Raw genomic sequence first — 26,544 nt, forward strand, 5'->3', positions numbered from 1 at the left:
TCTAGCCGCCATTTTCTCAGAAGCTGTCCAAAAAGTATTTTGAGCAAAGCCTTTAACACAATCACTGAGTCCCAGAGCCAAGGGCTGGAATGCGGTGCAGAGAGTTGTAAGTCTGGGGATGGCCACAAGGGGGCAGGCGTAGTCCAGACTCCCTCTAGAAGTTGCTTTTAGAACTTTTTTTTTTTTTTTTTTTTTAAATAAAGACTGGAGGTTGGAGCACCTCCCACCCAGTCAGTACCTAGCAGAGCTGCGGGTGACTCCACAGAATATCTCCGGATCGCTTTCTGAGGCTGACCGACGCTGCACCAAGACAAGGAGTCCCACGTGCAGACCCGTTCGTTATTCAGCCACTTTGTTGAAGGGATCCTCCCATAGAAATGACTCTGTGGCCCTGACATAAATCACTAGGTGACCCTGAAGACTCCTTCTATATGACTCCATCTGGATTTGGCTGGCTGTGGGTACAAGCTTCAAGGGACTTTCTGGGTCTTCGTGGGGCAGCAGTCAGCTCTCTGGCTACCATGGTAATCGCTGGGAACTGAAGGGACAGGGCCCAGCCTCAGCACGGGGCATACAGGTGAGTTTTGACATTTTGACCTAGAAGCTTGGGGTAATGGTGTCCCAAGGGCAGATGGAGGAAGCAGTGTGCCGGTGAAGCTGAGGGCTGGGAAGTCCTGCAGACAGAGGACCTGGAGTTGCAGGCGTCCAGGTGGGAGGGTCCCAGGGATCTGAGCCTGTAGACACACATGGGCCCCAGGACTCAGTTACTAGAGCTGTGTAGTGTGTGAGCCCGCATCCAGATGCCAGAGGGATGCTGTGGCTTCAGTGGCATCTCTGGCTGTCTTATGTCTCATGTTATAGCTCCAGAGCCTATTCAGGGAGTAAATGCATGTGCACAGTATGCAGTGTGCATGGGTGCATGCATGGGTGCATGTGCATGCATTGTGCATGGGCATGTGTATGTGTGTAGACACACCAGGGTGGGACTAATGATGCAGGAGGTTGTTAGTGAAGCATCTGGGCCTCTCTAACTGTGAGTTAGAACCCAGTGAACTGATGAATCCAGTTAGAAAAATAACAGGTTTAAGACCTAGCTAGCAACTTTTTCTTGGGGCCCACATTTGCAGTGGCTTATTTGGTTTAAATGAGTTTTAGAATCCAGGCAATCCAAAGAGAAGCTGTAAGCCCTGCCAAGTGAGAGATCAGAGCCCACGGGAAAAGGTTCAGAGTCGCAAGCGAGGCCCCTGATCTAGTTCCCTGCCTTAGCAGGAGTTTAGCCCTTTTGGTGCTCCCAGAGAAACTTCCAGAACCAGGGTTCAAACCTCAGTCTTAAGCCACTTTTGAGGTTGCTTTTTTGTGAAGGGAACCCCCACACAACTTCATTTCTGGGGCCTTTTGAGCAACGTGGAGTCCTCAGGACTCTTGAGATCCACATCTGCTGAGGAAGAAAGAATTTTACAGTCTTTGACTGTCGCCTGTCTTGCATGGCTTTGAAAGGTCCTCGCTCCTGTGTCAGCTCACATGATGCTCACTGCGTCCTCTTTGCTTCCCCCTTCCCAGGGAGGTGGTCCGCAGAGTGGACTTCACATCACAGGTCAGCAAAGTAGAACACCTTCCCAAACTGAGAGATAATAAAAGGAGCCCTTGTGCCGTGAGCTCCCTCCCTCCGGCACCTGTGCAGAGGGTTCGAGGGTGTCCCAGGGCAGCTGTCAGATGACTCTGGAAGCAATGCTTATCCCCCATCTCACCCTTTGTGGGGAATGACTCATAATAACCCCTGGGTGGCTTCCTTCTGATGAGCAAAGCTGAAGTTCAGGCCCCTTGAGCACCAGGGGACCTGGGGTTCCACCCATGTGACCCAGGCTCCCCTTCAAGCCTTCTCCTCTGCTCATGCCCTTACAGATGTGCACTGGCTGCCCCTCTGGTGTGCCTAGTGCAGCTCCTGTTTCAGCGGCCCTGAAGGTGGCCATTGAAAGTAACAGACATACATATATACCTTTGATACAGCAGCCCATGATGGAGTCAGTGCTGTGTGTGGAGACCCCTGAACCATCCATCTAATTACTGCCTCGTTGACTCTTTATTTCCATTCTTGCCTCTTTGATCTTGGTTAAGTTATCTTTAAACCAGAAATGCCAAAATGATTGATCTGCCTTCCTGCCTTGCTCATGGCTCCCAGGAAGTGCTCCCAGGAGGTTTTGGGGAGTTGGGGGCAATCAGTCTAAGGCCCAAGGGGCATCTCCAATGCACCAGCAGCTTCCGTGATCACCACTACTCTAGAAGATCAGCTGTGACGTGTCTGAGAGCACAAACTGGGTCTATAGGTGGTAAAACAGGATTTCAGAGTTCAGAACCTGCTCTGGACTCTGAGAGGAGAAAACAGAACCCCACATAAAACCAGAGTAGGCAGAACATGCTTACATTTTATTTCCAAGTAGTGAAGAATTGACCATTTCCAAAGTCATCCCTCTTACATCTGGACCTGCTCCGTCCCGGGCCCTTCCTCTAGGCCATTGCTCAGTCCATCCAGGCAGTGGGGAGAATGGCTAGGAGGGGTTGCTGGTGGACACATTCTAGGTCCCAGGGGTCTGGAGTTGATCAGGAGGGAAGGAAGGTGGCATGAAAGAGGTTCTGGGGACCTCTGGCTACAGCCACAGTTGCCTTTGGCAGAGCAACAGTTATCACAGGCTGCATAGACAGTGGCCTCCAGCTTTGTAGCTTCTTAAGACTGAGGCCAGAGGGGAAGGACCACACACATCCTGAGACCAGGGAGGATCCCCTATAGTTGAGTAGAGCTGGAGCCATTCAGTGCCCCACCTAGAGGCCCTTGCTGGGCGGAGGGCTTGGATGGAGACCAGTTAGGAGATTGGCAGATTGGACACCATGGGGAAAGGCACAGAATGGCTGGGCAGGAGCTGTTAGAAGGTGGTAGCATGTGAGAAGTCCTGATAGATCCAAGGACCATCTCCCTCTCCTGTCTCTCTCATAGACTGGAAGAAAGACCAGTGCCGGAGCGCTTGTGTGTGTGTGTGTGTGTGTGTGTGTGTGTGTGTACCCAAGTGAATGAGCCAGAGCAGGGGAATGTGGCACCCCCCTACTTGGTGTGATAGACCAGAAGACCCCGTCGATCCTGGGTCGTTGCTTGGGCAGTTGAACAGCCACTGGTCAATTTTAGCCTCTTCTCCTCCCCAAAGGTCAAGTCTCCATTCTTGAAGCTTCTCTGGTAGACCAAGCTCAAGTTGTAAAGAGAGAACATATGGTTTTGCTTTGCCCTTTCCCCTCCTTCTTTGTCCCCACGCCCTACCTCTAAAGAGGGAAGGGTGACTCCTAAGACCATCCCAGTCTCTGTCTCCCCACCGGCACCTTCCAGGCACCGTACATCTCACCCAGGGCTGTGGGTCCTGCTTGTTTCTCAGGATCTCAGTGTATCTGGTCCATACGGGGCTTGCGCATTGCTCCATGCGGGGCTTGTGCCCATCTTCCTAAGGGTTTTGTTTTTTCTAAAACCCACTTTGAAGATAAATAAACGCCTCTCCCATCTGACTTACCTTCTCTCCTCTTTACCCCCTTTGCTTTCCTTCCCCTCCACTCCTTCCCTCTCCTTCCCCTCTTCTTTATTTTGGTTAAATAACCGGACAGCTAAAGAACATCAGGAAAACAAGTTGACACACACTTACAGCCAGTTAGAGTTGTTGCTGAGGGTAATGTGTAAAATTACAGGCCATGTATGTGAAGAAAAAGCCAAAGGATTTTGTATAAACAAACGCTTTGAGATTCGGTTTTTATAAAAAGGGTTTTTCTCATTACACAAAGAATGCAAATCCATCTTAGAGAACTCAGAAAATCCCTTCCAGCCCTGGTCTCATAAAGACCTTCTTCCCCAGAGCCACCCGCACAGGCTCTGAGGATGGCCTTCCAGTCACACAATTATGCACGGCACAATGAGACAGTGTGGGCCACGCTGTGATGCAAACAGCATGGCTGGGTCACTTCAAGTGAGAGTTTCCCAAGACAGGAGCTCAAGACGCTGCCCCAGCCTTGGCCGCATCATGTAGGCAGAAGCCTCCTGGCCAACAGTTGCTCAGTAAGACTTAAGGAGACCACTCACCCGCTAGACTCCTCGGGAGATGAATTCCTGCCACAGCCTGCTGTGGGGCTAGGGACCATCTGACGGCCTCAGCTGACCCTAACCCATGTCAATGCATCTGTGCTTTCAGATTCCTTCTTGCAATTATCCCACCCTCCCAGGTCACTGAGGCTTACACAGTGGTTCCCAACCTTCCTAATGCTGTGACCCTTTAACACAGTTCCTCAAGTTGTGGTGACCCCCCAACCATAAAATTATTTCATTGCTATTTCATAGCTGTAATTTTACTACTGCTATGAACTGTAATATATCTGTATTTTCCAGTGGTCTAAAGCAACCTCGGTGAAAGGGTTGTTCGATCCCCAAAGGGGTTCACAGGTTGAGAACCACTTGTAGGAGCTACTCTCATCATTTGGGTGGTAGAGTCTCTTTCAAGTACTGCCCAGTGTGACCATGGGTCCCCAGCCTAAGGCTCTAGCCCCACAGAGAGCTGGTGAAAAGAAAAGACAGAGCCCATGCTTGGCCTTCTAGCACAGAGCAAGGAGAGCTGGAGATGTGGGGGGATGGGGAGGGGGAAGGTCCCGAGAACCTGGATGATGGTCCAGCTCCTGTAGGTGTAGAGAGAGCCCCGCTTCACGCTGGGGGTCATATGAGTGAGCACCTCCAGGCTGGGGACACATGGGTGGGCACCTCCAGGCTGGGGTCACATGGGTGGACACCTCCAGGCTGGGGTCACATGGGTGGGCACCTCCAGGCTGGGGTCCCATGGGTGGGCACCTCCAGGCTGGGGTCCCATGGGTGGGCACCTGTTTCTACATTAGTTTGTCACATAGTTGACTCTGTGTCCCCTTTGTCCCCTATGCTTCCTGGTGTCTCTACTGCTTCAGGATATGATGGACAACAAAGCCATGTACCTGCACACCGTGAGTGACCGTGACAACGGCTCCATCTTTGAAGAACCCTTTGATGGCAGGAGCCTGTCCAAGCTGAACCTGTGTGAGGATGGTGAGTGCTTCTATCTGTCTTGGGTGTTGAAGTTCTTTCTGGGGTGTTGAAGATCCTTACTTTCCACTGTGCTTTGGATACCCCAGTGCCTGCTGCCTTCCCCCATTTAGTTCTGCAGATATTGAATGCCATAACTCCAAAAATCTCTTTTGTGACTTTTCTCACTCATTCATATCAGTAAACCTGTATCATTAGCAAAATGAGAACCCATTTTGTAGATGGACTGGTTGAGACAGAGGACGTCAAATATTCCATAACTCACTAGTCCCTCAGAGAGGCTCCAGCACAGAATTGCCAGCACCTGTTCCCTGTGCACCAGCAAGCAGGCATTTAGTACATATCTGTTCTGTTATTGGGCAGGTATTTAATAAGAGCTTGCTTCACTCACAAACCCACTCTTCACTGGGCTTATGTAGAAGAGAACACCGCCCTACTTCTGAGAGGAAAGGAATGGCACCTACAGGGTTGTTTTGAAGGGACATCAGGCTGGGCACCTAGAAGCAGTCCCTTGTCCATGGTGTAGTGTGCAGCCTGGTTCTTTGCTTTGTGACAGTCCACAGCCTTTCTCAGCAGCCTGGGCTCTGCCTTTTTCACAAAGGGGCAGATATAGGAAAGCAAGAGGTGTCTGGGAGAAGAAGGAGGGGACCATCCCTACAGGAGGGTCAGATAAGGAGATCTGAGCTTTGAAGTAGGGTTCCTTGACCCACCCTTGGGAACTCTCAGCTTTTAGCTCTTCCTCTGAGTTCTAGTCTACATGTTGGATATCAGGGATGCTCTGGAGAGAAACTGGAACAGCACCTGCCCTCAAAAGGCTCATGATGGCTAATAGGAGGAGCAGGCTTGTCCCCTTGGTGTGGACGTTGAGGTAAAGCAGAGAAGAGCTTAAGAATGACCGTAAGATGTTTGGCTCACCATTTGAGGGCGCAGAGCATAATAGCAGACAAGGCGTGGTGGCAGGGGCCACAATGCACCCCCAGTCAAGAAGCAGAGATGATGAACGGGGTTGCTAAGCTCCCTTTCCCCATTTTATTTACTTGGGGACCCCTGCCCATGGTATAGTGCTGGTGGGTCTCCCCCTTCAGTTAAACTTCTCTGAACATCCTCACGAGCACACAGATAGATGAGTCTCCAAGGTGATGCTCAGCCCCATCACGGTGTCAATCAAGGTAAAAAATTTTGAAAAAGAAGAGTTGGAGAAAGGTTCTGTCAGCTTGATCCCCAGACTATGCCAGCATCCTGACACCTGGGGAAGAGAACACAAGTGTACATGTGTATGCCACAAGGGGTGTGTGTGTGTGTGTGTGTGTGTGTGAAGTCAGTGAGGATGTTGCTGGAACCATGCTCTTGATCCAGTTCTGTTCTCATTAGCACATTGTTAAAGAGGCCGAGATTGGCCAGAAAGGACCGTGGTTGTGAGTAGTTGAAGGGAGTCACCCAGGGTCAACCTGGGACACCAGGCCTGAAGTAGGGGCGAAGCCTGCAGCATGGGGTGTCACCAGGACTGCCACTTTTTTTTTCCTCCCCTCTCCCTTCTCTCTCCCCTATGTTCTGGACCTCAGATCAAAAAAACCAATCATTTCAACCAGGGAAACAAAACCAAGCAATGAGCCCAGCTTCTGTGCTTCCTGGTGCCAACCTGAGAGATCTGCCAGAGAGCACTGGTGATTCAGTGATCGATGGGACTCTCAGCTGTGCTAGTGTCCCGAGCAGGGCTTCCCTGGGCCCCTGTTTCCAGTGCAGTGAAGCCAGGAGCTGTGGATTCCAGACTGACTTTAGGCCTGTGTCTCCATCCACCAGAAGAGGACACAGCTGGTATCTCTGAGGTCACTGCCTTAGGGGTGTGGCTCTTTAAATTCAGACTTGGAGAATGATGCTACCCAATTTAAAAGCCAATTAAAGCCCAGCCCCTGAGCACATGGCCAAGGAACCCAAACTCCCCTCTCTCACACTGATACCTGCCTTCAGGATGGAGTCCCCAGTCTTCTCCCCAGCCTCCACTCCAGAGTGCATACCATCTGGCCTCCCATTTTGCCTCCTGCCTGCTGCCCTCCCACCTCTGCCCCCTCCCCTCTCATTTTCCTTGCTTCCACAACCTTTTCTCTCCTGACTGCACTATGCAATTCTCCAGTTTATTATACTGTTTGTTCTCGGTGTGGAAGCTGGAGGAGGGCTGGCACCTTCTCCAAAGGAGGAGGAGTGCTTTGCTCACTGATGCCTCTGACCCCCAGACCAGAACCAAGCACTCTCTAAATACTAAAGAGTGGAGGAGTGCGAGGATGGACAAGAGCTTGCGGACCTTGGAATCTAAAATCAACAAAACAGACGCCTTCGCTCTCTGCTTCTGAGTTCTCCGTATTACTTTACTCTTTGTCCCAGGCCCGTAGGTTCTGGGAGGAGGGGACACAGGAGTGGGAAGATTTGTGTTAGGCAAAATCTGTGGGTCTGTTTTGGAAGGGCCCTGGTGCTTTTTTCTTTCTTTCTTTCTGACCTTCCTCTCTGGACAACAAAACAGAGGAGGGAGAGGAGGGAGTCCAAGAGAGGCAAGGGGAAGCTGGAAGGAGATAACAAACGGATGGAAGCCTGGGCCAGGCCCATCCCAGAGGCCTCCAGTAGATTAAAACGGAGAAGGGTTGGCTGAGCTCCAGGCCCCCCTTACGGCTGCCTCCTCAAGGTAGAGTGGGAGTGGAGAACGAGTGTTTCCTCTCATTGGAGGCTGGCTCTTGGGTCTTGGCATGGAGCAAGATCCTTAAAACACAGCCTGGCTATTCAGGTGTGACTTTAAGAACTTTGGGTGGGGACTGGGGAGATGGCTTAATGGTTAGGAGCACTGGCTGCTTTTCCAGAGGACCTGGATTCAATTCTCAGCAGCTCACAACTTTCTGTAACTCCAGTTGCAAGGAGTCCAACATTCTCACATAGGCACATATGCTGGTAAAACACCAATGCACATAAAATAAAAATAATAATTTTATATATATATGAAAGAACTGTGAGTATAAGTACTCATGTTAGACAGAGGTCCTGTCCGGGGTACATCCTTTCCAGGTCTCTCTTGGCGTCCTTGCCAAATGATGGCACTCCCTACATGAGTCTGTCAATTCTATTTGTACCTTCTTGCTCTTGCCCAGCTCCTGAGGCAGCCACCGTCTTCTCACATCATATTCTTCACCTACCTGTGCCCCACCTATCACCTCAAGTGCCACCCCCTGCTCTATGCCCCATAGACCCGCTTCTCCAGGCACATCCTTGCTCTGGCTCTCAGAGCTTGTGCTTGGTTTCCAGCCACTGCCTAGAACACCTGACAGGGACAACTTACAGGAGGAAGGGATTTTGGGGATCACAGTTGGGGAGGTTCTAGCCCATGATTGGCTGGATCCAATGCTCTGAGCCAGACTAGAGCAGGATACCATGATGAGTGGCTCACAGGCAGAGGAGGCCGCCTTTTGGCTTCACAGTGGCCAGGAAGCAGGGAGTAGTTCAGGACAAGTTGCAGTCCCCACGGACATGCCTCCTGTGACCTACTTCGTCCGAGCAGACCTAGGTTTCAGAAGTTTCCACCACCTACAAATGATGTCAAATTACAAGCCCATCATGGTGTCAATTAAAGGAGAACCCAGATCCACCTCACTGTGGACCAAGGAAGCTTCAACACCTGAGTCTGTTTGGGAGATATAAACCATTACCAATAATTTTGTAAAATATAGTGTATTCTAGCTGGCTGGACTCTTCTCTGGGTGGTGTGCATGTATGTATGTGTGTATGTATGATATATATATATGGTATGTGTATTATGTGGTGTACATAAGGTGTGAGTATTGTGTGTGTGTGTTTGTGTATGGTATGTGTATTGTGTGTGTATGCATATGGTGTATATGTGGTGTGTGTATGTGTATGGTGTATGTATGGTATATATATGGTGTGTGTATTGTGTGTGTGTATGGTATGTGTATATGGTGCATATAATGTGTGTGTGGTGTGTATATGGTGTGTGTATTGTGTGTGGTGTGTATGGTGTGTGTGTATGGTGTGTGTGTATGATTTTTTTCCATCATTACTGCACTCCAAATGTCTTGAAGCCAGGGAAGGTGACAGGCTCTTCTCTGGGTTTTCTGGGAACTCTGTAGGTAGCAGGCACTCAGGAAGTGATATTAGTGTATGATTTATCCAAGGCCACTCAAGTAGCAACAGGACAGAAGCCTGACTCAGGGCCTCTCTGCCTTTGGTTCAAGGTTCTTTTTGTTTGTTTGTTTGTTTGTTTGTTTGTTTGCTTTTCAAGACAGGGTTTCTCTGTATAGCCCTGGCTGTCCTGGAACTCACTTTGTAGACCAGGCTGGCCTTGAACTCAGAAATTGGCCTGCCTCTGCCTCCCGAGTACTGGGATTAAAGGCATGCGCCACCACGCCCGGCACTCAAGGTTCTTTTCTGGGAAAAGAATAGGAAAGTATTGGCTGACAATCCTTAAGATCCCCTCCTCTGGATTCTGAACTGACAGAGAAACTGAGTGGGAGACAGGTAAGACTGGAGACACAGAATCTGCCTTTTGCTTGGCAAAGCTACCTTCAGGGATGTGGCCTGGGACTGCCACTGACTACCAGTGGAGTCCTGTGCAGCAAGGCGTTCATGGGAGGACACTGATCACCTAGCTGGCAAGCATGTACGTGTATGTGTGTGTGTGTGTGTGTGTGTGTGTGTGTGTGTNTGTGTGTGTGTGTGTGTGTGTGTGTGTGTGTGTCTGGTTGCACCTGGTACTGACTCTTATTTGGTTGCTGTGTCCTACACTCTTCATGAGAGGATCAGAGACAAAGGACTGGAGGGCCAAGAGCTCCTGCTTTGCAGGCTAAAGTAGAAATTCCAGAGCATAGAAACAGTGTGTCTAGGAGAAGTGAGAGAGGTCTGAGGGTCGAAGCCTCGTGCTACATGCTGGGCTAGAGGGTCCATTGCCAGGAAGTGTCCTCGGTGGACAGGAAGGGCCTCCTCCACCATATCTCCTGCAACCACCTTGCAGCTTCTACTACTCACAACTGTTGCCCCCTTCTGTCCAATCTATTTCTCTCTCTCCCTCTGCTTGCTCCTAGCTTTTGTCTTCTTCTCTCCTTTCCCATGCCTCCACTCCTCTATTCTTTTTTCCCAGGTGATAAAGAAAGGGGAGGGACTTGTTCCATCATTGGCCCCCTGCATGCAGCATCCTCCCATCCTTCCAGCTGCCCGCCTCCACTATAGCCTCTGTAGCTCAGGTTTTCTGTACCTCTGAGGCTGCTTCCTCCTTTCTGTGTCCTATTGCTCAGCAGTCTCCCTGGAGCCCACTGTAGACTGTAAGGCTAAGGGCAGGGCTACCACCTGCTAGGCAGTAGCACAGGGGATGTCACATCAGAAATGTTTAGGAGAAACTGCCTAGAAAAGACCTGAAGAGCTCTTTGCTCCATGTGGTCTTCACTGGTTATCCCTCTAAACTGAAACTCAGCTGACAGCCAGTCCTGATTCCTATCCTTTCCTTCTCTCCCAGGTTCCTTCCCACAGCTCCTCACCTTCCCCCCTCCAGCCTTTGTAGCCTCTGCCTGTTCAGCCAGCTGAGGATTGCTCCAGGTTGGCTCTAACACACAGAGGAGTCCCGGGAATGGAAGGTGCCTGGCTAGGCCAGCCTCCTCTGAAGTGTGTGTGTGTGTGTGTGTGTGTGTGTGTGTGTGTGTGTCCCAGAGAGAGGTGTTAGAGTTAGGAAAACATAATCCTGATCTCTCCGTGGCCTCAGCCCGTCCCACCACACTCGTGGCGTCATCCACGGCTCCCCGTGGGAAGCCAGGGAAGGTAATGAGTTGCATGTGCTTCTAAGTAGTGGCAGGATGCCTGCAGCCTGGACTCCCTGGTCCCTCGTTTCTTCCCTATAAAATTAAATTACTCTCCCAGGGGACTTGCTGCATCTACCTTCCATCCATCAAACGTCCCTGGCGTAGCTGCTGGGTTGCTCATAAGGTCTGGCTATGACCTCACTGAGGGTCACCGCCCTTCACATGGTTAGAGCAGAATACGGGTGTTAACCTGTTCAGTACTGTAACACCAGGAGACATGCCCTGTTATATAAGAGCAGAGAGTACTGGTAGATTGGGCTGTGCCCACTGGGGATGCTGGTGGCCTGGTATCCTGCTGGCTTTCCTCTTCAAGCCAAGAGAGGGAAGAAGAGGTCAGAATTTCTGTCAGATCATAGGCCACCCACAAACCACTGTGGGCCTGGGCACAGGTCCTCAGGCCTGGTGCAGACGCCTGTGTGTGGCTCTGATACCACTTGACCCTGTTCTGCACTCTGCTTCATGTCTCCTCCAGTTCAGGTACCAGGGGCCCTAGCAGGAGATGGCAGGAGGGAAGACATGGGGGCTCGAATGTGTCCTATACCTCAAGACCTGCTCTACAGGGCCACCTCAGGCTAGGGGACCTTTCTAGGAAAGCTTTTCCTTTCTGAGTTCCAGTTACTCTGTCTCATGTCTGAGGCATCCTCAGGCCCAAGGTGATTGCAGCTCCAAGACCCTGTTCTATGTCTAGTGGGTGTCTCACCTTTTTTTTTTTTTAAGATTTTATTTATTTCTTATTTTATGTGCATTGGTGTTTGCCTGCAGATATGTCTGTGTGAGGCTGTCAGTCAAACCTTGGAGTTACAGACAGTTGTGAGCTGCCATGTGAGTTCTGGAATGTAGAACCTGGGTCTTCGGTGCTCTTAACTGCTAAGCCAGCTCTCCAGCCCCTAGACCACTTTTTTTTTTTAAATCTAAAAAGTCTGTGCATAGGAGCGGGCCATCTGATGCCTGGGGGTTGGCTTTGCTCAGAGTCCTCATCCTTAAATGAAAATAATGTCATTGTCCTCCCAGGATCATGCATGACAGTAGACACTCAGTTCCATGTGTTTCTCTGTTTATCTGTTTGAGACCCTGAAACCCTTGGAGAGGTGGGGAAGAAGGAAAAGGAAAGAAGGGAGGGAGGGAGGGAGGAAGGGAGGGAGGGAAGGAAGGAGGAGGGTCCTAAATAGAAGACCACAGACAAACCCAGCATTAAACGTGTGTTGTTTATCTTTGCTCAGAGATGCTGAGCTTCCTTCAGCGGCACGCCCTGCTCTGTTTGGGGGTGGAGGTGGCCCAGCTGCAGCCTTCAGAGACACACCAAGCTCAGTCCCTTTCAGATGGCTCAACATTTCCTGTTTTCAAAAGCAGACACCCATGTGACCCTTCTCATGTGACTCTTCTCATGTGACCCTTCCCATGTGACCCTTCCCATGTGACCCTTCCCAAGCCTTTGCTTGCAACTGCTTGCAGAAGGGAGGAAGAGAAGACAGGGGCATTAAACTTGATTTTTCCCTATCGGAAGGGGAAGCCAGTTCACTCAGGCACAGCCGGGGAAGGAGCTGGGCCGGGGATGCAGACCTGCCTGAGTCCCTCACTTCCACGTTACAAACGTTTTCAGCTCAGGCATTTGACAGGGACAGAAGAGGAATTGGAATCTTTACTGGAATTTGGGGCTACTCTACAAGCTGATGGTCTTCAGGGGGTGCTTTGGTTAGTTAGTTTGTTGTGGAGTGTGTATGTGTGTGTCTAAGTCGGGGGTCTGCCTTTAGTGTTATTTCTCATGTATCACACACCTTGTTTTTCTCTCTGACCTGAAGCTCACCGGTCCGGCTGGGATGGCTGAGCAGTCAGCCCTGGGGGCCTGCTTGATTCTGTCCTTGGTGCTGGGATCACAAGCATGCACTGCTGTGCCCAGCTTTCTTCGTGGCTTCTAGAGATGAACTCAGGCTCATCTAAGGATGAACCTAGTGTTTGCAAGGGGAACACTTCACTGACGGAGACATCTTTCCAGCCCAAGAACGGGATCTTTTGACCTGAATGTAGGCAGAATTGTAGGCTTGGTGCTCTTTGAAATCCTGGATGTTTAGGCCATCCGCGCCCCCCTCCCTGTATTTGTAGCATCCTTTTAAAGCAGGAGCACTGCCTTTCATTTATTTAAGTGAACATTTATTATTTTTTTTAGAATTTCATATGTGAGTGCTGTGTTGACATCATTTCCACCCTTCACCCCGTCTCCCACCCCAACTACTCCCGTTTGTTCAAGGCTGACCACTGAGTATTGGATAACCCAACAGGGGCTTGTTCTAGCAGAAGCAGATCTTTTTCTCTCCACAGCATTAATTGCCTGTAGTTCTTTATCCAGCAGTTGGGCATCCAAACCTTGGTCCACATTGATACATTTTATCAGTCTTGTTTAAGTGACCAAAATTTTGAGATTTCACAGGTATGGCTTCCCTGTTGTGACTCTTACAATCTTCCTGTCCCCTCTTCAGTGATGTTCTCTCAGCCATGGGTATGGGAGTTATATGGGAGATGTATCTGTTGGGCTTGGGCACTCCACAGTCAACCGTTCTCTTCATTTTGAGTAGTCACGGCTTCATGTAATGGACTCTGTCTGCTGCAGAAAGATGCTTCTTTGAGGAGGGGCAAGAGCTACACTTACTGTGAGCAAAAGAAGAAGTATTTAGAGTGCAGTTAGGAATTACACTGGCTTAGTTAGGTAAGCGGCTGGAGCAGGTTTTCCTGTATGATCTGTGGCCTCCCAGCCACCGGTAGCTGGTAGTTGTCTATGTTTAATGTACCAGACATTAATTCTCTCTTGTTGAATTAGCCTTAAGTCCAATTTAGACAGCGGTTGGCTGCCTGCATGACATAGGTACTACGTCTTGTACTGTACCCTTGGGGATATCTTGCCTTGCTGGTCATTGGTGTGGTCTGTAGGCTTTACAGCTGGGTAAGACTATCGATTGCTTTTTCTCTCTTGGCAGCTTACAACGACTCTACAGATACTACCTGGATTGTGGTGGTACACACTTGGGAGGCAGAAGCAGACAGATCTCTGAGTTTGAGGTTAGCCTGGTCTACAGAACGAGTCCCAGGACAGTCAGAGCTACACAGAGAAACCCTGCCTAAAAAACCCCAACAATTTTCAGATACTCCTCAGGGAGAAGGTGGCTTCTCCAGGTCAGTTCCTCCGAATCATGTGTCCAAATACATGGTGACTTCAGCAATAGGGTCTCTGTCACCTTCAAGTTCTAAGAGGCAAGCAAAGGCCATGGTAAAAGGCCTTTGGGATTCTTTTTGACTCCTCTGACCGACAGCTCGAAGGGAGGTTTCTCATGCCTGGCACTGGGAATTTTGTTAGTCTATGGCTCTTGGTGAAAGCATTGTTACCTCAAGTGATATATATATATATATATATATATATATATATATATATNATATACTTTTTTTTTTTTTTGGTTTTTCGAGACAGGGTTTCTCTGTGTAGCCCTGGCTGTCCTGGCACTCACTTTGTAGACCAGGCCGGCCTCGAACTCAGAAATCCGCCTGCCTCTGCCTCCCGAGTGCTGGGATTAAAGGCGTGCGCCACCACGCCCGGCACTATATACATATTTTTAAGGAAACCTGATATAATATGATTCCACTTGGGGCAAGAATAGTGGTAACTCCATGGCTCTTTCCATCCCACATAGTGACTAGCTGGCTCACCTTGCCTGCTTACCTCTGGACTCTTTTTGTATCTCTGTCTTAGCTCTAAAGGCACAGCAGGCTGTCCTTACATTGGTTTCCTGTGAAAGATAAGCACAAGCCATTGACTGTTTTCTAAGAATCTTTATTTGGAGGAACCAGGGGAACAGATGGGGTTTGGGTCACAGAAACAAAATGACAAGACAATCTGGAAGTGTTAGGAGGGGGCTCTCCTAGAGCCCCATGAAGTGGAATTAGCTCAGGCTGCCCTTTCTACCACCTTCTCTCCTTTTCTTAGAAATGGGTGTGAAAGGTTCAGACCCCTTTGACAATATGGGTGATCACTTCTTTCTGCTCTAGCCTGTCTTCCCCAGGACTAAGCAAGGCCTGAGGTGAAGCAGGATCACTGTTTGCTGCTCACTGTAACCCAGTTAGCTGTGCTGAGATAGGATACAGCCAAGCCAAGCGGTGCTGTTGGGTTTTCTTTTCCCCCTCCCTGTCAACAATCAACGCAGAATACTTTAGCTCAGCTCATCCAAGAGAGGGAGGGGCTTCTCCCCATCAACAGCCAGCTCCGTAGCACCTGGGCACCAGCTAGCTGTCTTCTTATTCACTTCAATTCTGACAGTATCTTCCTGCAAACAGCATCAGACCCCACAGACAGAGAGGTCTTAACACTGTCTCCATTAGAGAGCCCACTCATGCACCCCAGGTGTGGTATGCACTTCTCATCCTGCCTATAAATCAGTTCCCATGAGCCTCGTCCTCTGGTCTAATTGGTTTCAGTGGCTCAGGGCTCAGGAAAACACTATTTAACTGCATGTCCCCATTTATTACAATAGGTGTTACCAAGGACACTGCTTGACAACCACAGGGAAACTTTGTGTAGGATGAGGTAATGGGTTAGAAGCACAGAACCCCTATCACCTCCGGGGAGACACCGTTTCCAGCACCATCCACAAGTTCTCGAAGCCTCCAGAAACCAGTATTTTATCTTGGTTTGTTTTGTTTTATCTAATTATTATCTAGCATGATTAAGTAACTCACTAGTTATTACAATCAGCCTTTATCCCTTTCTGCTTCTTAGTGCTTGAGAGGAGGACTGCACTCCATCCCTCTCTGTGTACTTTGCTCTTTTTGGTAGCCACGCTGATTTTAAAGCTCCGTAGGTGGCCCCACCTATCTTACAGATGCTCAAAAGGCATTCTCTTTACTCTTGAGGTTTCAAGGGTTTGGAGAGATTTCTCCAGAATATACAAGGAAGACCGCGGCATGTATCACCATATCAAAGATGTTTAAGGTCCTAGTAAGACTTACTGCATGGCCCACTGTCCCTTCAGGCCAGAGGCTTCCATTCTGCATGGCCCCTGCTGCATGGGCGTCTTCCTCCCTTTTATGAGCAAAGCTAAATGGAGTCCCCATTAAAGGCACAGAGTTCCAGCAGCAGCCGAGACCGAGGTCATCTGGGGCTGCCTCACAACTGTGCCTATTGTACAATGAAAACAGCGTGAGGGATGAGTAACCAGTTTGAGAATGAAGCTGATCTTAATGAAGTCAGACTTGGGCAGGTTTAATGGAGATCCTTGGATGAGCTGAGCCCCGAGGTTCCTCCCAGTAATAAAATGCTAGCTAGCCCCACCTGCTGTTTATGGGCCTGGGACCAGTGAGAACCAAAGCAAAGGACTGTCCTGAGTGTAACAACTCAAGTTGTGGATTCCATATCACCCCATCCCCTGTTTGCTGTTGTTTCCACGTAGTTTCTTTAGAGATAAAGACCTGATTTACCAGGCCCAACTTGCAAGTACATTTGTATATGGGAAGAAAAACAAATTTAAGAAGATAACTCCCCAAAGACTCAAATTATAACTAAAAAACTCAAACATTATTTCTAGAGGAAGTGAGAGTTACGTTTTGAGGGGAAGAGTGTATTGATGAGGGACAGCGTGTGATGCTTTGACCTGGCCTCACAGCCCTTACATGACAGAGAGTCTTTAAATCTCCCTCCAGGGTCCCCACACCCATTCCTGCCCTCGTGACAGGGCTGGGCTGCTTGACACTCTTCTTTGGGCACACTCTTGCTCTCATTATTAAGAGTACTCCACACTTCTAACCTCTGGGAATAATAAAATACTTTAAGACATTCTCATTTTGGATATATCCTATCGAAAGAAATCAAATGTCCCCCCCCCCAATAGATATTTCGTTTTCTGTCCAAAAATGTGTCTTCACATTTTCTCTTGCTGTGACAAGTGACTTGTTCTAGAACCAAAGACTCCTATGCCCCAGATTTCATCACTGGATCAGAATGAGAATGTGCAGAGTGGAGCTTAGCCCAAAGAATGTCGAAGAAAGTTAACTCAGGTCCAGGGAATTGATTACACGGTTTACCTACGTGGGCACCCAGTGGTATTTGGAAGTCCTGGGTGTGTAGGGAGAGCCAAGCCGTCGCTTGTCTTTTCAGAACAAAGTTTTGCTCCAAGTTGCATTTTGTAGCCAAGTAGAAATTTGCCAATTATTTATTTGTATGAGACCAGTGTAAGAGATGACCTTTCCAGCAAAAATAAATGTGCTCACATTCCTGCAGAGAACCTTACCAAGCCTTGCTGCTCCCAGGAACAGGAAGGTGACTGCAGTATGTGGAGTCGACAGAAGCTCACGCCAACAGTTGCATGTAATGAGAGATGTGTGTGAGGTCCTGGCATAGTTCTCTTGATGATACTTAGTAATCCTCGGTGTACTGCCTTTATGTGTGTTGTGTATATGTGTGTGTGTGTATGTATGTGTGTGGATGTGTGTATATGTGTTTGTGTATATGTATATATATGTCTCTGTGTGTATTTGTGTGTGTGTGTATGTGTGTATGCATGTGTATGTATTTATGTATATGTATACGTGTGTATGTAAGTGTATACATGTGTATATGTATGTGTGTGTGTCTGTGTGTGCCTGTGTGTGTGTGGATATAAAAAGTAACCAGAGGACAATCATGCATGTTGGTCCTCAACTGATGTACACCTCTCTTTCTTTTCTTTTGAGACAGGGTCTCTCACTAGTTTAGAACTCACCAAGTGAGCTAGACTGTGAACCCCAGTCTCTACCTCCCTAGTTGTCGGATTACCATTATGGCTGTGTGTGTGTGTGTGTGTGTGTGTGTGTGTGTGTGTGTTCTGGGACTCAAACTCAAGTCCTCATGCTTGAAAGGCAAGCCCTTTACCAACAGCCATTCTCCCTAATCCCTTCCTGAACATTCTTAATCTTTATCTACCTACTATGAGGATGTTAATGCACGTGTCATGATGTTACAGTTTTTCCCTAAATAAAATTAACTTCAAAAGAGAGATGATGTCAAGAATGTAAGTGCCTGGGAAACCTGGCCATGGTTTAAAAAAAAAAAAAAAAGTATAGACAGCATGCAAGCACAGATATTTAAAGATGGAGAGGCACCAGCAGTTAGTAGCAGCCACCTGCTCCTTACCTAGATCACTGTCTCTTATACTGGCACACTGAGCCTAGACCACCATCTTCTATGCTGGCACACTGAGCCTAGATCACCATCTCCTATGCTGGCACACTGAGCCTAGACCACCATCTCCTATACTGGAACTCTGAGCTCTTTCTTTAGATCACTTTATGTGGATTTAGTTTTCAACTTGCTCAGAGCTGTTAGCCTCAACCTCTACTGACCTCTTGGGCCCTGTCCATCACTTCCTGGTCACTGGCTGTTTCTTTCAGAGGCCGTAGCCTGAGGGAATTCCTTTCCCATGATCCTCTTAGAGCTAGGATTCCTCAACCTTCCTAACCTAAACTTTGCTGTCACCCTTTAATACAGTTGCTCATGCTGTGGCAATTCCCCAACCATAAAATTACTTTTGTTGATATTTCATACCTATAACCTTTCTACTGTTATGAATCATAATGTAGATATATATGTTTTGTGATGGTCTTAGGTGTCTGACCTCTGTGACAGGGTCATTTGACACCCTCCCCACACCAGGGGTCAAGACCCACAGGTTGAGAGCCACTGGCTTGGAAGGTTTTTGTTGTCGTTCACCATTTTCTCTCCATCAATCTGGTCACCATGTCCCTTCAGCTGCAAACAACAACAAAACCTAATGGCTAGCAGCTTTGCCAGGACTCTCTCTTCAGAACTGTTCTCGCATTGGGAAGAACATTTTCTTCTCGGAGTCTCAGCTTTGGAATCTACAACAGCTGCTCACTGAACCATGAGGCTGGAGAAACAGGGGGACATCAGCCTCTCAGTCAAGCCCGTCCTTCAGGCTCACCAGTGTGGGATCTCTCTATGGAGACTCCCCCCTCAGATAGACTCACTGCCTCTACCAGAGCACTTTCTGGACCATGTCACTCTATTCACATGCCTCCTTGCTGTCCTCTGGGATTACTGGAGGGAGGTGGTTATACTTGTTGATTGACATGTGCCAAGCCCCTGTCTAGGAACCAGGATGGAGGCAGGGTATGCCTCTCCCTCATATATACCTTTATAGGTCTGTGGCTGCTTATAAATCTACTGGTTAGTCAATACTGTATGACAGTTTACTCTACACACACATTTTCTGAGAAAGCCAGGGGTGTGCAAGGAAAGTCCCAAATTTGCCATCTTTTAAAGATAAAGATGTTGCTCAAAAATATGCTTCTACACTTGATCTTAGCCAAAAAGACCAAGCAACAAGAAATCCTCTGCGGTCTGGGGAGATGGCTCAGTCAGTAGAGCGTTCGCTGCACAAGCTTGGGGACCTGACTTTGATCCCCTTTAGTCCACGTGAGAAACCAGACTTGACGGTGAATGCACACCTGCCGTTCCAGCACAGACAGGGAGACGCCTCCAGCTCTCTGGCCCGGCTATCTAGTCAAATGGGCAAGTTTTAGATTCAGTGAGAGATGTCACACACACACACACACACACACACACACACACACACACACACACACAGAGAGAGAGAGAGGAAAAAGGACAGCGACAACAAAAGCTCCTTAGTCTTCATCTTAATCTCTTCCCTTCCCTTGGTGTTATATCCTCTAAGCATCTTGCTATGGTATTTTTGTTCTGCTTATCCAAAGATTTGTGGAAATCTATGTCTGAAGCCCTTAGCCTGCTGTATTTGGAACTGCTTTCTTTAGTATTAGGGAGGGATTAAAGCTTCCTAAAAAAAAAAAAAAAAACATGCCATTTCAAAGGAAGGTCTATCTCCTTGTGTTTTTTTGACAAAGGGATCCATCACAGGTGGGTGTTCAAATAAAAGATAAAAGGAAGAGGGCTTCTCTTTTTTTTTTATAAAAAAAAAATATTGTGCTACTGTGCAATGTATAACTCAACACTCTTCCTGTGGCAAGCTAGTGACATGCATACAAATGGAAAAGGTTGGATTTGACTAAGGAATGTACATAGCAGTCAGTTTCCTCCTCCTATGTGTTCTGAGACTCAGGGAAGGGAGACCCAGAGTAAGACAGATGGGACTCCCATTGTGATAATGTGCATTACACAATGCTGTGCCTACCGTCCTAGCTCTTTCAGGAGGCAGGCTTTTCTCTGTAAAGGGTCAGTAAGCTAGCTCTCACCAGAAGTAGAAGTGTTCCCAGAGCCTACCTGTGCAGGAGTAAAACCAGCTGCATTCTAGTATAGAAAGAGATAGAGAATTCTAGAAAGATAATTTCAGGTAAGTTAGAATGATTTTCTGTTCAAATGCTAGTGAAAATTTTGCCTCTCCAAATTTGCTAACAATTAAGGATTGAGGGAAATGATCATTGACTTTTATTTCTTTGGCAGTTAGCTTTGAGTTGTGCCTGATGTTTTGCGGCAAGATTGTTGAGACTGTCCCGCTTGGTGTTTTAAAGGCAGTGTTTACAATGAAGTGGAATATATGAATGGGAACATGTTCAAGTCAAACACTTCTGAGAATCCAGAACTGTTTGGATCCAAAGGCATCCAGTGCCACCCACTACTTCCCAGTAGTAACAAAACCTCCAGAGGCTAAGAATTAGTAAGGACTGTCAAGAGGAAACATGGTCTTTGCTGATCCTCAAAGCCAATGAAATGTACCGAGAAATTGCAAGTGCCCCACCATCTTTCAAAGGTTTTTCTTAAAACAAAACAAAACAAAACAAAACACCAAAGATTTCAGCATCTCTTGCCAACCCTTTTCTTCTCAGTACCTGCTCCAGTCAGGAGCAGTAAAGGACAGTCCCTCTGGAGGGGTCTATCATTTCCAGAGAGCCAGGCAGAGACATTGTTCTTTGAAAAGAATGTCACACGTTTGTTCTGATAAAATGTCTGGGGTGGGGTAGAGAAGTGCCCCTTACTTTCTTTCCTCTTTTAATTGACACAGTAGTGGTGGAAGTTTATAAGTTTCTTGGTCTCTGGGTGGAATTTAAGGACTGTCTTTGAAGGACAAATTGAGTTAACAGGTCACCTGAGTCCTAATGCAAGGTATGTCACTAACAGTAGCTGCTATTTGTGATACTAAGGACAGGGCCTAGGGCCCCGTGCCTACTTGGCAAGCACTCTACCACAGAACTACCAACTGCCCTATTATTTTTACTTGGAGTCAAGGGCTCAGTAAGTTACCCAGACTGACCCCAAACTCACCATGTAGCCCGGACAGTCTTAAGTTTGCCATCCTCCTGCTTCAGTCTCTCAAGTAACTGTGTTGACAGGTATAATGGTTACTCCTTCCTTCCTTCCTTCCTTCCTTCCTTCCTTCCTTCCTTCCTTCCTTCCTTTCTTTCTCTCTTTCTTTTTTTTTAGACAGGGTTTCTCTGTGTAGCCTTGGCTGTCCTGGAACTCACTNTGTAGACCAGGCTGGCCTCGAACTCAGAAATCCGCCTGCCTCTGCCTCCCAAGTGCTGGGATTAAAGGCATGCGCCACCATGCCCGGCATGGTTACTCTTGATTGCCAACTTCACTAGGTTTTAGAATCACCATAAAAACTTCCCTCAGTGTACCCGTGAGGGTCTTTCCAGAAAAGTTTAGCTGAAGATGGACAGCAGCATCCTATGGGCTAGAATTCCAGTACTGAATAAAAAGGAGAAAGTGGATGGAGGACTAGGGTTCATCTCTCTTTGCTTCCTGTCTGCGGATGCAGTGTGACATCACACTCCTGACACCCTGCAGTGCGGATGACACCAAAACCTTTTTTCCTTGATGCTTTTGTGGGGAATTTTATTACAACACCAAGAAAACCAACTAGTACATCAGGCATTCAGTTAGCTGACTTTGGATGTGAGCCCAAAGAAGCCAGACACGTGCTCCCTCCGTAAGGCCCATGACAACAATCGCTGTTATATTTTCGCCAGATGCTGGTGGTCTGACAGCACAGGATGGAGTTACTATGGTTTTTGGTAAATTTAAACACAAGTTTACAAGCTGGTGATCAGATTTTGATTCCAGATGCATTTTTATTTCCACCTTCCCCTTTGTTTAGTTTTTAATTAGTTGCTGACATTAAAGTTAAGGTAGCATGCAGAACTTCTAGCACAAAGATTCTCAAACCATGGGTCACGAACTCCACAGAGGTTGCATATCAGATATCCTGCATATCAGATATCCTGCATATCAGATATCCTGCATATCAAGATATTTATATTACAATTCATAAAAGTAGCAAAGTTACAGTTATGAAGTAGCAATGAGATAATTTTATGGTTGGGTGCCATCACCACACAAAGAACTGTATTAAAAGGTTGCAGCATCAGGAAGGCTGAGAACCACTGCTCTAGCATCTCAAAAATTCTAGGTATTATATAGCCCTCAAGTTCTTCCAGAACAGGTGCCCCTGTCTATGGTCTGGCAAGAGTCCTGTGCTTGATTCCCATTTGTTCCTAATCACTGCAGAAGGTGGGACTTGCAAGTCCCATTCTTTTAAATTCATTATTAGCATGTGTGTATGCATGTTTATGTGTGGGTACATGTGACAGTACCCTGTGGAGGCCAGAGGAAAACTCTGTGGTGTCAGTTCTCTCTGTCCACCTTTCTGTGGGCTGATGAGACCAAAGTCAGGTCCGCAGGTATGTGTGGCAAGCATCTTTACCCACTGAGCCACCTTGTAAGGCCAGCGATTATTATTATTATTATCATTATTATTATTATTATTATTATTGCAACTGGACTCCTCTGGGAGTGACTCTTATCATACACTCTCAGTGACAAAAGGACCTAGTGAATTTTGTTAGCTTCAGGGACTTCCTGAAGCTATTTTGAGTTTATTTCCTACTCATAAACATCTTAGGTTCCCTAGAAGATGCAAAGTTTTCATCGAGGAAGAAACTGCCCTACAAAAATCTGACATTTTGTGGCTGTTGGATTTTTTTAAAATTTATTTACATTTCAAGTGTTATCCCCTTACCCATTTTCCCAAACTCCCAGAAACCCTCATTCCCATTCCCCCTTCCCCTGCTTCTATGAGGGTATTCCTCTACCTACTCACCCACTCCTGCCTCCCCACCCTCAATTCCCCTACATTGGGGGATCTATTGAGCCTTCATAGGACCAAGGACCTCTCCTCCCATTGATGGCTGACAAGGCCATCCTCTGCTACATATGCAGCTGGAGCCATGTATACTCCTTGGTTGGTGAGGTCAGCAATTCTCATTTTAACTTTCCTTTCATATTCCCTGGATCTTGTGAGATATTGATGCTTGGTAAAGAATGGACCTTAAAGCCTACTTTAGTGTGTTTCTATTACTTGGAGAAGGGTTTATGGTGACCACACAAACCTGTTTGGGTTATTCCTAGATGGCAGATAGAGAGCAAAAAAATCTGAACAGCATGTGATGGCCCTAGAAAGTTCCTGATTGTGGTGGCTGTGTTGCAGATGTGCAGAAGGGGCATAAGCATCTGCATGCAAGATGGAGAGGTGAGACCTCACAGGAAAAATGAGGTTGTTTTCATTCCTGTTTCATTTCTCCTCTTCAGGTCCATGTCACAAACGGCGGGCAGGCGGCTGCTGTACACAGCTGGGCTCCCTCTCAGCGCTGAAGCATGCGGTCCTGGGGCTGTATCTTCTGGTCTTCCTGATTCTTGTGGGTATCTTCATCTTAGCAGGTAAGAGCAGTCTTTCTCTGTCCACGCCTTTGGGGATGAGAGAGGAAGACTCAGAGGCTCTGCTCCCACTCTCACTGTCATAAGCCCAAAAGCTGTCCTTGTTGCTATGGAAACCAAAGAGGAAGATGCTGGCTGTTCTTTCTGACTGGACATGGCTCTTCAGTAGCTTTGTCTTTCTATGTGAGATGGACTGGCAAGGGAAGCTATCTGAGAGGGTGGAACCTCTGAATCCAGTAGGAGAGATCTGGTTTCCTAGGGTGACTTCTTACTATCCCTGCATCTTCATGGGGTACATGCCTTATTCCAGGACTCCCCAACCTCTGGGGATGGGGTTTATCTTAGTTCTTTCCCTGGGGTGTCATCAAAATAGAGACATAGCACTTTGCTGCTGAGGTTAATCAGGGTTGGGGAAGCCTGCTTCCTTTGCAGCTACAAGGAGCTAGAATAGATTCTATCTCAACTAAACAGGTTCTTTCTCGATGTTTGTTTATGGGATTGGTCTTTGATGGGTGGGGTGTATGGAAGAGGAGCACTGCCCGTAGCCAGGGCAAGGCAGGCTGGAAGATTTAGAAGGGGACCTGAAGGTGGTGGTGTACATCTTTAATCCTAGCACTGTGGAGGCAGAGCCAGGTGGATCTGTGTGAGCTCAAAGCTAGCCTCTTATACATAGTGAGTTCCAGGAGAGCCAAGGTTATATAAAGAGATATTGTCTCAAAAGAAGAAAAAAAAATTTTTTTTTTTCGAGACAGGGTTTCTCTGTATAGCCCTGACTGTCCTGGAACTCACTTTGTAGACCAGGATGGCCTTGAACTCAGAAATCTGCCTGTCTCTGCCTCTGCCTCCTGAGTGCTGGGATTAAAGGCATACACCACCACTGCCCGGCCCAAAATAAACAAAGAAAGAGAAAAAGAAAGACAGAGACAAGAAAGGGATCCAACAGGAGTCTGTTGACCTTCTGCTCCCACTAGGCTGGCTCCCCACCTGCAGGTCATCCCACCATGGTAGAGAGTAAAACCAGACCCTGGTGGTCTCTTCCTGGATATCTCCAGAGGAAGGGCCACTCGTTTATCACTTTCTTAATGGAGATATGGCCAGTTTGACAATTGGCCAAAGGATCTCTCTCTCTCACGCGAGAACCTACTGTGCTAAGACTGGAACACAGCTAAATATGGGCCAGGGGATTTTCTCAAGGAGTTTCCACTCTAGAGGCTGATTCAGGGTCAGATGACTAAAGCCCAGTCAAGGCAAAAGGCAGTGAGTTCTGTGCTAGGGTGTAAGTGGTGCTGGGATGGTGCACTCTGGGAAATGGCTGTAGCATAAAAGAGGGTGGGGTTGTTTGGAGCAAGGCTGCTGACCAGGCAGAGCTGACTTGCTCAGGGTGGGGTCCATGAGTTAACTAGAGGGCAAGACTCACCCCTTACAGATGACCCTTTGCAGGAAACCTCCAAGAGAGCAATGCCCAGGACCTCCCTCATCCTGACTCACTCTTCATCAAGCGGGACAAGCCACTTGGGCATTGCAAGAAGATATTGTCGGTGTTGCCTGTGCCCTCATGTTCCCATAGTCAGGGTCTCAGGGGTGGTGCCTGTCTCACCAAGCACTGCACTGAGGGTGGCCAACAGCAACATGGAGAAAAACTCATGATTCATCCTGATGACCAAAGGACAGTGTCCAGCAAGGTCTACCATGGGCCAAGCCAGCCAGGAGATGATTTGATCATGTTCTTGGTCTGCTCGGTGAGAGCTTGGGATCCGGGTTTTGTGGTTTTGGCTGCCAAGACCATAACAAATTTCTGGAATGTTTGGAAAGTCTTTCAGCCCAGCATGAAAGCCATAGTGTTACAACTGCTCTGAACAAAAAATTTTAGGTGACCAAAGGGGGTTTCCAGGAGAGGAAGAGGGGAGGGAAGGGACCTAGGATAGGACTCCAAAGACCAAGGACAGGAATAGAAGGGTGCCATCTTATCTCAAGAGAAACATGGAGGAGAGGAAAGTCCTCTTCTGACATCTGAAGAGCTGCTGCCTGGGGAAGGATAGATATAGTCTCCTTGCCTTGAAGGTGGATCAACCAGCAAAGGGTGAATATGGTGACGTCCATTCAGAACAGAGACACACTCTCTGTGGGCCAAGGCTGTACAGCGTGACAAGGAGAGGCTCTTTTCTTGGCTCAGTGGTCCGAAACAATTTATGATGATATCCTGGAAGCTTCAGAAAAGAGGGCGGGGTGTGGTTTCCCAACCCCGTGAAACTGCTGCCAGGCTTCCTTGCCTATTCAAGATGTCCGTACTTGAGCAGGGTTTTTACATTATCATTGTCACCTTTGAACCTGTAGGTTTTGCCGTAATGTATTACTGCCTGTACTCGAGGAAAATTGAGAAGATTGAAATGGATCTCTCGGATCTGAGGGTGTGGCCACTGTCACTTTCCTAGGTTCTTTTCTGGATAATTATGTTAGCCTCTGGGGGATGTGTCATGAGAGAAGCCCACGGAAATACAGACAGCACAGTTTCTCCAGTTGAAGGAGAAGGAGGTACTGAGCACAAGTCCTTGAGGAGGCTCGTCCCTGTCTTTCGGAAGAAGGTTCTTTGATGGCCTAACTGAATACGTCTAAGACTTTCCTTCCTAGGAGATACCAAGATGGTGGGAAATGGAGGGGGTGGTTCAGGGTGACCCCAAACTTGAAAGGCTGGCTGCTTCTTAGGTCACTGTAGAAGCTTCATCTCCAGCCAGACTTTCCATCCACAGTCAACATGCTCTCCTGTATTGTAGCCCAGGCTGGACTGGACTTCACTATGTAGCCCAAGTTGGCTTCAAATTCTTGCCAAGTCTCTGTCTCAGACTCCGGAGTTATAAGCATTTACTATGACACCCAGCTTTAACTCT

General features: G+C 47.9%; 1 protein-coding gene across 3 annotated transcripts in view; it reads left to right on the plus strand.

Moving 5' to 3' along the window:
- Positions 1-229: 229 nt before the first annotated feature.
- The window catches only part of Scara5 (scavenger receptor class A member 5), a 98,124-nt gene continuing 71,809 nt past the window's right edge, over positions 230-26,544 (plus strand). For 2 of the 3 annotated variants that reach the window (XM_021182565.1, XM_021182566.1), the window contains exons 1-3: positions 230-577; positions 4,975-5,092; positions 23,534-23,662. In XM_021182565.1, coding sequence (XP_021038224.1) covers positions 4,978-5,092; positions 23,534-23,662 — 244 coding nt within the window. In that variant the 5' untranslated portion in view covers positions 230-577; positions 4,975-4,977. The remainder of the gene's footprint in view (positions 578-4,974; positions 5,093-23,533; positions 23,663-26,544) is intronic. The other variant, XM_029469345.1, reaches the window with a different exon arrangement.

The sequence above is a fragment of the Mus caroli genome, chromosome 14 (genome assembly GCF_900094665.2).
Source record: "Mus caroli chromosome 14, CAROLI_EIJ_v1.1, whole genome shotgun sequence".
Taxonomy (NCBI): Eukaryota; Metazoa; Chordata; class Mammalia; order Rodentia; family Muridae; genus Mus; species Mus caroli.